Source organism: Ptychodera flava, chromosome 18, assembly GCF_041260155.1.
Source record: "Ptychodera flava strain L36383 chromosome 18, AS_Pfla_20210202, whole genome shotgun sequence".
Taxonomy (NCBI): Eukaryota; Metazoa; Hemichordata; class Enteropneusta; family Ptychoderidae; genus Ptychodera; species Ptychodera flava.
In genome coordinates, this window is record NC_091945.1 from 4,478,720 (window position 1) to 4,490,837 (window position 12,118).

The 12,118-nt window shown below is 36.5% G+C and overlaps 3 protein-coding genes across 3 annotated transcripts in view; all 3 read left to right on the top strand.

The window, feature by feature from the left end:
• LOC139116701 (uncharacterized) overlaps positions 1–12,118 on the top strand; it is a 125,722-nt gene that overhangs the window by 69,829 nt on the left and 43,775 nt on the right. The window lies entirely within an intron of this gene.
• Positions 835–2,816, top strand: LOC139117772 (uncharacterized). The gene is made up of 3 exons (XM_070681031.1): positions 835–925; positions 1,902–1,963; positions 2,080–2,816. Exons 1-3 carry the CDS (start codon positions 882–884, stop codon positions 2,394–2,396), a joined length of 423 nt encoding a protein of 140 aa, XP_070537132.1. The 5' UTR covers positions 835–881; the 3' UTR covers positions 2,397–2,816.
• The window catches only part of LOC139116700 (multiple epidermal growth factor-like domains protein 10), a 31,940-nt gene continuing 28,880 nt past the window's right edge, over positions 9,059–12,118 (top strand). The window contains exon 1 of the mRNA XM_070679294.1: positions 9,059–9,287. Within this exon, the coding sequence (XP_070535395.1) occupies positions 9,193–9,287 (95 nt within the window). The 5' untranslated portion in view covers positions 9,059–9,192. The remainder of the gene's footprint in view (positions 9,288–12,118) is intronic.

Here is a 12,118-nt window from a genome sequence, read left to right on the forward strand (position 1 = left end):
ATGGTGACCACTACCAGGAAACACGTTGTTTAGAAACCGTTAGCCAGGTGATAATTGTGACGTTCAGTGATACAAATTGAAAATGAATTAAATGTGTGTATCGAACGAGGAACTGCGCTTGCTACACCAGGGTGACCTGAAACTTTGCAAAGACCTCACGCATTGCATTGCCTATTGTAATCTTTTTGTAGTTTGTCCTGAGGGATGGCACGGCAAAAAGTGTGAGGAGTGTTGCATGTGCGCTGAAAGCACAACGATGCACTGTGACAGGCAAAATGGAACATAGTCCTGTGTAGAAGGATGGACGGGCTAATACTGCAGTGAATGGATAGCAGGTAAAATATTTAATATGATCGTTTCATTAATTTGATGAAATTTCTTAAAATGCTCGCAAGTCATGAATATTGATAGAAAGTTAAAACTTACGCTTCTATTAGGTAAGATAATGTCACACATTTTCTATGTACATCTATCATTACCGGTACATAATTGCTTCGTAGACTATCACTCATATACGGTTTTGTTTTAAAGCCGTGACTACTGATTAGAAGGGAATATCTCTTAACGTTTGGATCGTCCAATCGGTCGCTGACTTTACAAAAATAGAGGATGTGCATCATCTGTAACGCTGTTCTTAAGTACGAAAGATCTGTTCTCATATATCTACCATTTCTAGGACTAGTAAGTAACTCGTGGCTTAGTTGCGTAGACTCGCAATTCAAGATAAATATTAGTTCAGAGATTTGTTTTGCAACTTTTTATTTGATAAAGGTCGCACTGCATTTCAAAACAAGACCAAGAGTAAAGATGCTGAAGGCGAAGCAAGTGATGCAATATCGAATACGGTTTTGACAACTTGGATTTCCATCTTGACTTTGGTCATGGCAGTTTTAATAATAGTTGCAATTTTCATCAAATTGATAAGGTAAGATAAAGTACTTATGAAAGGAATTGTCCTCTGCCTAACATCATCTGAGTATAGGAAAAAACCTGATACACCAAGAAAAGATTAGGCTTTTATACATTTCCTGTCACATTGTGTCGTCAGATATTAAAACTGTTCTACATCGCAACGCAATGCATTATTTAATTCTTGATCTTTCTAAAAGTAAAGTTTCCCTGCTGACGTGTTGAAAATTAGTTTCGTCACGACGGTCAGAATTGTGATATCTTACAATAAAACAATGTAGCTGGTATACCAACATCAGTCTGAAGTATAAATCCATATTTAGCTCCACCTTGGACTAGATTTCTTAATAATAAATAATCAAAATTAAACCGGAAACATTCGAAAGCCTGTCGAGCAAATAAAATATTGGCCGCCTTCTTTATGTAACGAATAAAATATTAGATGTAGTGTAAAATAGTGTTATAGTGCAGTTTCTGTTCTGTTGATGTCTCAGGCGTTTCTTGTGTGTAGCAAAAGAGAAAGGTCAGAACTGTCCCAAAATACTAAATACATTCTAAAAACAGACAGGATTAAGTAAAGCACTTTTACAGTCAAATAAATTTAAATTTCAAAGCAAGAAGCAGTGTCTAGAGAGTTGACACCATGAGTCGCCGTTATAATGACACATTATAGAAATGATAAACACGATTAGAACTCTAAATCCAGTTATTATTAGGTCATTATTAACCGGTGTTAGAAATATCAACAAGGATGTTTATGAACAATAGCATCAGCGATTCGCCAGCATAGAAAAAGACAGCTTAGACCTCGAAAGGGATATTCTCTTTGACGGCTTCAAAGACACAGTTGACGTTTGTCATATCATTTATAGAGGACAAAATGTTTAATAATTATGACACTTGTTGTCAAGAAGGTGTTACCGTTGAACTTTTTAACTTTTATTAAACGTTTTATTTCTCTAATATTATGATGTTAATTTTATTTTATGCAGGAGGAAATTATCTCGAGGTGATAAGGTCAGTAATAACCGTAATAGCAGACACGGAGCACTTGGTAAGCATGCAACCATAATACACAAGATATGTAGGATATTTAACAATTTAAAAGAAACTTTTCTTTCACGTCAATATTGTTTTACAGTTGTACTATATGTTTTTTATTCATCCTAGGTCGAGAGCACTCAACTAGAGAAGATCGATACGATGACATTGAGCTCCAACACACCAATGTCTATGGCAACCAAAATTCTGACCAAGGAAATGATGACGAAGAGTCAGAACCCGAGTACACTAGCTTAGATGAAGAGTCCATCAATGAACTTTCAACGGGACTACAGACACCCGAAGTGAATAACTATGAGAACTCCGAGACTGATATTCTGTACACATCCCTTGAAAAAACAAATGCTGGACTTTACATGGGACTCCGACAAGCCCCGTTAGGGAGAGAGAGTAACTTGAGTAGTGATTACACAGAGATATTCTAATGAACATCGAAAATGATGGTTCTGTCAACACCTATCAAACTTTCGAAAAAATGTGTATGCAAAAAGATAAAACACACTCTTGAGTAGGAAAATACTTTCATATTGTTAATGATCACAATTGTATGGTACTACATGAAACGATCGCCATTAAGTCTAACATTGACCCGACATAGATGCATTCGAGGATAAGCGATTTAGTAGTGGCATTTATTTGTTGTATAAAATATATTAAGAATTATCATTACTCGATGTTGTGAATAGATACGTCAATATTAAAGGGAAACGTATGAACCGTGCAGCAATTTCTAAAAGACGGAATGACGTCGTTGAAAGATCAATCAAATTAGAGAAAATCCTAAGTAAGTTAGTTAAGTAATCATCGCAAAATAATAAATACGCATAAGCACAGCCACCTATTTAGACAGGACATTAAAGGGTGAATATTATGAATATATTTAACAATTGTACCGCCGATTTTTGAAGTTAAAAAATACATTTCAAAATTCGAATGAAATTCCTCTACCATTTAATTGGGCAAGAAATGAAATGTTGTATTCGAAGGGAAATTAAACAGTTTCAAGTAATGTTTCCACAAGTATGGTTCTGAATATGCTACAAAAATTACACAAATAATGGCACTGTGGATAAATTGGTTCACCACATGTACATTTTAAGAAACAGTCCATTTGATACAAGAAATTGCCGTGACTCTTCTTCATGAAGCCAAAATACCGAATCTATTTATGAGGGTTGAATCAAAAGTCTACTCGTTGTGCAAATTACATCACACCCGTTTTCACTGCATCATTCCATTATGCAATCTCTTCAGAACATATTAGGTTAGTTGAAATCTATTAAAGTAACACTATTATAAAAAGGAGCAAGAGAGCTACAAGACCATTTCCGTATTGCCTTTCAAGTTCCATCAAAACGTTAAGAAAGACGTGTACAGGCCAACTTATGTAACTTTGTCCTTTTAAAAAGATACCAGGCTTCCGCTGCTTTACGTCATGCCATTTAACAGTAAAAACATATCAAAACATTTTGGTAGCAAGAAATCGATAACGAAAATATGATAGGCGTCTTGTTGATATTAGAAAGAGAGGCTTTCAATAAATCGATCAAAGTATTTTACGACAAAGATATATTGCAGCCGTATAAGCACAGTAGAGTTCTTTACTTTATTTTTCCCAAGGGACACTAAACGATACTTGTATTCATGGCTTTACTTACAACAATAATTTTTGGAGTTTTTTGCCAAATTACGTAGACGTATTCACTTGTCACCTGCTTTTCTAGGCATACGCTGGCTTTATTGGCAGTTCAAGCGTACTGGTTCCCGTTCATCTAACCAACAGTCTGCCAAAGTATATTTCTTCAATTTCGCAATCACCTCATCACCATCAATGCTACCTTCCATAAAAGTTTATTCTTTCAATCTTAACTGTCGTTATATTTATATAACAACGGACTTCGGGAAAATCTTCGAATAAGACTTTTAAGGGGGCAGTCCTCATCTCTTGTTCTCGAATTAGTGGTTATTGACATAGACTGTTTATGAGATTTTAGTCCCTTGTCTCCATTGAAAGTTGTGCAAATTTAGTCAATTAGTTAAGTGATAAAGCTAAAAAAGAACCTGCCCTTTAATTGGGCCATTCTTGACAGTTGTGGATTGCTAGATATGTACCAATCCGGATAGGAGACCCAGTAATATCATTAGACAGAGGTTTTAGAAAATCTTATAATTATTTTCGTGTTTTGCGTGTGTCTTTGTGCTATAAAATGGTTATATACCTTAAATGATACTGATTATTCAATCTGTTTTAATTCCATATTGATCAGTCATAATGGTTTTACCTTTGGGGTCTATTCGACCCTATTTATTCTTTTTTTTCCTTTTTAATAAGTAATAATAAGCAATAATCCGTTATTAAGAAACCATTCAAAATTCCAGTATTTTCCTTGCAAACCTTAACACGTGACATAATGCTTGGTCATTATTGTTCATGCACTTTCAATTATTATTCATAAGACACCATATGTTTGTCTGCCCACAACCTGTACTACTTATTCTTCAGCTTTGTTCAGAATAAAGAGGCATCTCAGATCAATAACATTCGCTGATTTCAGTCTCCTTTCACGCCATCAGCATGGAAATATAAGCCTAGTCGATCTCTACACGCTACCCAGTGGTCATTAATACCTCCATAGCTCATGTTTCGTCACATTGGTGCTTGTTTGATGGAATTTTAACTCTTTTTCTCGGGACGGGCTTTGAGCAAAAAGGAAAGTAACGTAATGAGCAAACCAACTTCGAGTACTTATGTAACCGTATGACGGACTGGTGACACAAACCAAGAACGATGTGAATTCCTATGTGCCTGTGAAAATCTTACTGCTCACGGTGACCAACACTGGTAACTGTCCAACCTGACGAAGGACACTTTAAACGTTTTGAAGTTCATCTATTGAGGAAGAGCTTGTGTTAAATTTATTTTGTGTGGCGTACATACATACATATGATATGTACGATCTAAACCCTTCGAATCATTGGCCCACGGATTGTTCTAGTCTGGAAATTCGTATATGTAGTGTAAATATTTGCTTTTAATGCAGCTCTCAACCATTTAAAGTTTACACAGTCTTAGCTCTTGCAGGAGTACCATCTTACTTAAGTAACACTAGTTACACGCGTTACATAGTCGGTTCCGAGAAAAATGAAAATACAAAAATGACAACAACTTCAAGCAAATGTATAAAGTATAGTATACATGACAAGTATTTCAGTCATTTCTTTTATATTAAAGTCATAAATCCTTTCCGAAGCAAAATCAAACACAAAAGTAACAACTTTGAAATAACGGCGAGAATTCATCGCCAGGTAGTCATTGTAAATATTCTGTCGTCATTTGCAACTTCATGGGACACGCATGAAGTAGAGTCAAACTGTCTCGCTTATAAGAAAATTACAACAATGGTTCTACCCCGAATAAAAAGGACGCGGTGTGTTCTACAGACTCAGTACGCCCAAATAATCACGTGATGCCGGTACAAACAAGCCAACATGTGTACTAACACGTATGGAAATACACGTACGTCTATGCGCGTTTTGGCACATGGCTTTGTTTGTACCGTGGTCGATTCGAATTCCGGGTTTGGCCTATTGAAGTAAAGGTCTTACCTCAGATGGTGACCCTTAAAAGGGCAATGTATGCATGCAGCTAACTCAAAGACGGCCAGCCAAAAGTCGTTCTTGCTATCCTAAACTGTTGACGGCAACTATATAGGAACGGGTACTACGAAAAAAAGGTAAAATTTGTAAACGAGCCCAACTTTTAAATAGTCGATGTGAACATGTGCGCCTGTACACAGCTATTTAGCAGATATGCAAACACGAGACTTACAATTTCACGAAGACACACACTAACGTTCTCACTAGTCACTGTTGAGACTACAGGCGTTGTGTCACCGGGGAGAAGTCCAAGTCTCACTTGTAAACAGTGGGAATTTCCTGTCATCGCAGAGAATTAGGCTGCTAAATAGTTCCCATCGTATGTCGGCCAGAACCATACTTTCTCATCTGGTAGCGGTAATAATGACAGCAGAGTCTCACCATGGGTGAGAAAGTTACACTTTCAATATTATTTCAAGATCTTTTTTTCAATTAAAAATAAAGAGCGCACCGCATTTGAATTCAAAGCACAGAGTAGCTTGATATTTTGGATTCTCATCTTGTTCGTGCCAGTTTCTATAGTAACGAATCATTATTGTTCAAGGCATTGAACTCACGTCAGTTTGGTACAAAGTTGTAACCAACTTATTAAAAAGTAACTATAGATTAAACTTAAATTTTTTTTTATTTGTTTGATTTATTTTAGAACAGAACCTCGTGGCGAGGCAGCAGAAACGCGACGTTCTCGGTGAATTTGCACTCAGCCTTTCGGTGTATTCGCGGCAGCATCTGTTTGCACTTTCACCATGACATGAGGTTTTGCTATTATTACAGGTGTTAAAACCAACACAAAGGAAAATGATACCAAATAAAACCTGTTTCGACGTCTGAAGTATCGAAGTTCAAACCTAACATTAACGTTTTGATGTCTAAGATTTTGGCAACCCTAGCCCTTTTACTGTTGTTTTGAGAACTGTCAAAATTCCTAAACAAAGTTTTGAACGATATTACACTTCATGCATGGTAAAGGAATGATTGTCAATTATCAACAGACACAAACTCAGTGAAGTTGTCTTCATCCAGTGATCCACCTCCTGAACGCACCGCAGTACGATCACTGGAAATTTGATTTTTTTCTAAACGTGAACGATAATCAAACAAATTTCCGATCACATATGAAAATATGTGAATATATTTGAGAATTGTTATTTTTCTTCACAGTATTTTATGACTATTCTCTTTTACCGGATACTGTACGATTTCCAGTACATCAGAAGTATAAATATCAGACTTTAGCAAATATTATAGCATCTTGAAACTTTTGTATGACATTTTCATCTGCATTTCTTTTAAAAGCTCCTCATTCGCCAAAGAGGAAAAATTACCCGTAATGGACTGACTTGTTTTCCAGTGATAGGAAAACAGCTCTGTAAGACTTATGCCTTAAAACCTATTCTCACGGAAAGCCTTTTTTGACTCTAAAGAAGGCAAATAATATCAGATTTAAAAAAAGCTCTGTTCTTAATACACATGGATATTTAACATTGAAATAAACGAACTTTCAAATTGTATGATCCTTCCTGTGTTTAGAGCTTTAAGTGAGTAAACCCATGACTCAAGGTCTGACCCCTGACACCACGCTCGCCAGTTTTGACCCCGTTAATGTTGTGTTGTTTCATTTCGGCGCAATAAATGAGCATGGTGACAAGCGGCAAATCAAAACTTCGCGTCTATTTTATGCGTCCAATAAAATCGTAATAGTAACAGTAAATGTCGGTCAACAAGAGCGAACAAGCTTCTCTTCAAAGACTTTGCAAACTAGTACATTACAGAGGAAGTACATGCAGTCGTTCAATGCTTTCCATTGTATTGGTAGAAGTTCAACACCAAGGGGACAAACATTTTCAGTCTTCCCGGTCTTCAATCATAAGAAGTTTTAGGATATGTTTTAGGATGTGAAAACTTGGTCGTCTAGGTTTGCGTTACCTCAGATATATATCATGAGTACGTGAAAGAGCCGTCATTCTTTATGACTTTACGGTCAGAGGAATTTGTGGTGTTATCAGGCACGCACAATTGATAATGTATGGACTAGAAAAACTGCACCCATAGCTACTTCCTGTCTCCAATGGACTTGATATACTTGTCCTTGTTGCTTCATACTGTTAAACGTAAGATACTGGCAGATTCTTACTTCAGGAAAAACATATTGCAGTAGGAGGTAATGTATTAATTTGCATATTTTGAAATGAAAGATTTCGGTTGTTGAAGGGCTTGTCATAATATTGTATCTGCCTTAATAACGTAATATAAAACACAGGTTATTTATTTTGGTCTGTATGATGAAGCTGTTATTCTTCTAATTTATAACTTGTTTCCTACATGAAGAGAGAGTGCGGCAGTACTTTAATACCTTAAATGATCGATGTCAAACCTTATAGAAAAGCAAAACTTCTTTATTCACTCACATTTATAATTCTTCTAGTTTTCATTTATTTTAATTATAATATAAATGGAGGAATGCAACAGAACATGCCGACATAAATGACTGCGTGTTCATTTCACCTGTAGAGGCATTTGATAAGATACACTTTGTTACTGTCAGGAAGGCCTCTAGGCAGTTTTTTTGAAGTCTTTTCCATCAACAATCATTACAATACAGGAAATCTACCAAGAAGACATATGTTTATAGTCTATACTGTCGATATACACATCACTGCAAACATTTAGACTGAGCTTCTGTTTTTATGGGATACGCGAACTCATTTATGTGAAAAGCAGGGGTTGACTCGTGCCTCTTAGAGCATTATATCTTTGAAAACGATTTTATTGTTTGTAGAAATGTTCGATCAACATTTATCACTTCCATCTTCAATATACGCTCTTTTTCCAATTATTGGTCTCAGCTCTCAACAGCTGAATTAACAAAATAAAAAAAACTGCCACTGTGTGCAAGGGTGAACTTCAGAGTACGTGTCAGTCTATAGCATTAAACACCAACGAGTAAATTTACAAGTGTACGTTAATATGGACAAACCACAGTACGTAGCCAGCACATTTTCAACAGGCGATGGAAGATTTGTGTTATACACTTCGAGTGGGTGAAAGGTATTTTCAAACCTGGTTAGCGAGAGGTAGAGCTACAAAGGGATTCTGGTGAAGTAGTATGTCAAAAGTAGTGTGTGAAGTAATGTGTTAAAATCTCACATGCAAGAGATGTGAAGGTCTTCTTTAACTTTGATAGACCATAGACCTCTAAGCTCAAGACTCAATGAGTGCACTCTAAGCAGTAGGGACGCTTATAATAACACCGTTAGTGTAAAATATGCTACACGGCGCTTCGGCTTCTATGCACGCCAATGCTTTAACACTCGAGCTCGTTTGCATGCCACCACTATTAATATCAGTTAAAATGGTGTAAAAGGAGTGCACCTTGGACTCGTTTGTTGAGGATCAGATATTTTAAAAACCAAGCATGCGCTGAATCTCTGACAATTACATCTTCAAATGCATAGAAGTAAAACCTCTTCACCTTGCCAATACGACAACACCTCTGGCACTCTTGCAGCACCTTAGCCTGCAAATGCACACGCTTAAATATCATTCACTTTCCAGGCTTAGAAGATGATGTTGAATACCTCCATATTAAATTTGTTTCTTCTGTATATTTTAATCAGCTGTACGCCGAGTAAGACTGAAAGATGTAGCCGGAGTGTCAGGTAAGATTCTATTGCTTTGAGATCTGCTATATAACGTTAATGAATATTTTGTTTGGTCACGGACTGTGATTCCAAAAGACTGAGACATCCGGGGGGGGGGGTATGGGGAAGGAGGTACGTTTGAGCACAGTATAAATGGCTTTTATAAGATGTATGACAGGGGTAGGATAGAAAAAGGTTTGGGAATGGAAACCCTTCCGTAGACCATTAAAACCCTGCGATGGACCGGAAGAATCACGCTATTGACAATTGGATCCCACCTTGTACCCAGAGAAACCCCTTACTTGACCAACCACATTTGTTCAAGAGACCTCGCCGAGTCGTTTTTCCAATATGGCGAAGCTTGCTTCCGACTCAAATTTCACGCTTGGTAAATGTTTATCACCGAAATTACTTTTTCATTGAAATTCTATGCCTCAAATATGCCCCATTAATTGAGAAAATGTTCGGAGAATATCCTTGTTAAGTTGTTTTAACAACTCTGCTTTAACTTGAAGAAAATCAATTTCTTGTGTACCTGACGGCCAACACCTTGATTCCAGGGGCCGTATTTAGTCGAAAGTTCGGTAAGTCGAAGCTCAAGCGGAGTACTGAGATCTTGACGCAATTTGCACGTAGTCGTAGAACCATGCACAAAAGCTATATATCTTAGAAACAACTCCGTTAACTACATTTTACTTTGATTCCGTTACTAACAGAAAAATGTACTTTGTATCAGAAACTTGACGTGGATATTCTCAAATCACGTTCTCAAGAATTGATCATATTCGAGGCATAAAATTTAAATTTATAATTAGTATTTAGCTGATAAAGCACTAACAGAGTGTGGAAGTTCTGTCGACAGCAGACGTCGCCATCTTGAAAAAATGACCCAGAGTGACCCCTTGATGACTTTTAATGGTCAATTATGGGGTTTCCCAGGGTATGCATTCGAGTCCAGTTGTCAACAGCGAGATTTTTTCTGTACAAACCAGTTTTTAGTGGTCCATGGGTGGTTTTCATTTCTCGTTCATACTTCTATCCTACTTCTTTATTGGTGATTAATTGGAATAGAAATGTCATACTTGGAGATACTGAGAGGGTCGTATCGCGCTTTATTAAAATTCCGATAAGACTTCCGATACTTGTAGGAACAATTTTACGTCTAAATAAACAACATAAATGCCAGCTTATTTCCCAAGTCCTAAATACCACTTGCTATGTTACACATTGTATTGATTCCCCGGAGCAAAATAACGACCTTATACAACAATCAAAACCGTGAAACAATGCCAAATCGATGACGATATTTCAAGATGATTTTGCAACCTTTTGGAACGAGAGTTTCTTTCATCACATGACCCTGATCGGTGTGTTTCAACATGGTCGATGTTTAGTTGATCGCGAAATAATATTATTCTTATTTGTTTACAGAGGCAACGTTTCAATTTCAGCACAATATATTGGATTCGTGTACTATGAAAGGTCATATGTACTTAATCAATATGTCTGATTTCTTAGTTTCAGGAAAATATTCGTCGTTTACTGGAACATGAAGAGAAAACTATTTTAAACTTAAATATGAGTAAACAAGATTTCCTATATTATAGGGAAGTGAAACAAATGAAAAACTTAAACCGATTAATTAGTGTTTACGACATTTTTCCATCAATAACAATAACATATCAATGTAGACTTTCAACGCCTTGAGTGTAAAGGTAAAGGTCGCTATTAGTGTACTTCGTAACATCGTCAATTATCGGAGTTAGTTGTTATAAAACAGAAGCACAGAGCTTGAACTTTTGACATCATGCTTAAATGTGACTAAAGAACTATTTGCGTTGATTTTAGACGGTAAGCAATATTTGATTAGCGTAGGTTAGTTTTTCCACAGTTAGCCCGAGTAGGGCAAAACATTTGCTAAGACATTAGCGGATTTATATTGTTCTATCTTCTGCTTTGGAAGCTATCGCTTACATAAGGGCTTTGTTCTGTATCGTATTTAATGTTGGTCAGCCAGGCCTATACAAATCATTCGCGATTTTTAATTTATCCCTTTTCAATTTAAAAACGACCAGTCCCAAACTGGGTGGGAACTCGACAGTACTGGCTGATCAGCATATGTTGAAAGATAAATTTGAATTCAGGCACTTCTAATGTATAGCGAGGGGCACTGAAATACTTAAATGCTTATCATGGCTATAATAAATAATGTGTCTACCCTGTGAATGTTGATAAGACCTAAAAACGAAACATTTAGAAAGACATTAGCGGAATTATAACTGTCTGTCTTCTGCTTTGGAAACTACCGTTCACATAAGGGCTTTGTTGTGCATCGTGTTAAACGTTGAACAGCTAGGATTATATCAAATCTTTCGCGATTTTGAACTTATACCCTTGCAATTTAAACACGATCAATTCCAAACTTGAAATAGGAACTCGGCAGGATTGGCTGATCAGCTTATGTTGCAAAGTAAATTCGAATTCAGGCCCTTCCACTCTATGATGAGGGGTACCGAAATACTAATCAGGACGGTTATAAATAATTTAAATCTACCCTTGCAGTGTTGATAAAATAATCCAAAGTGCTTCAACCGAACTCAAAACGAAACGACGTAAAGTTTCTACGGCTATATTTATTGACTGTAAGAACTTGTTTCTAACATAGAAATTTGCCGATCTTTATTTCAGAATACTTTAATACATAGAGTGAAAATTCCTGGACAAAAAAAGCGAAACGCTTTTTTGTCATCAGTAAATATTAGCATGGAACTGGAGGCAAGTTTTAGTTCAGATACGTCACTCTAATTCTGATAGCCACCCTCTTTTATCTTGCTTTTGTTCTCATCGAT

Excerpts from the sequence above, each read along its gene's own strand:
- LOC139117772 (XM_070681031.1), top strand. The coding sequence starts at position 882 with ATGGCAGTTTTAATAATAGTTGCAATTTTCATCAAATTGATAAG. Across the intron at positions 926-1,901 it reads ATTTTCATCAAATTGATAAG|GAGGAAATTATCTCGAGGTG; the intron begins GTAAGATAAAGT and ends TATTTTATGCAG. Across the intron at positions 1,964-2,079 it reads TAGCAGACACGGAGCACTTG|GTCGAGAGCACTCAACTAGA; the intron begins GTAAGCATGCAA and ends TATTCATCCTAG.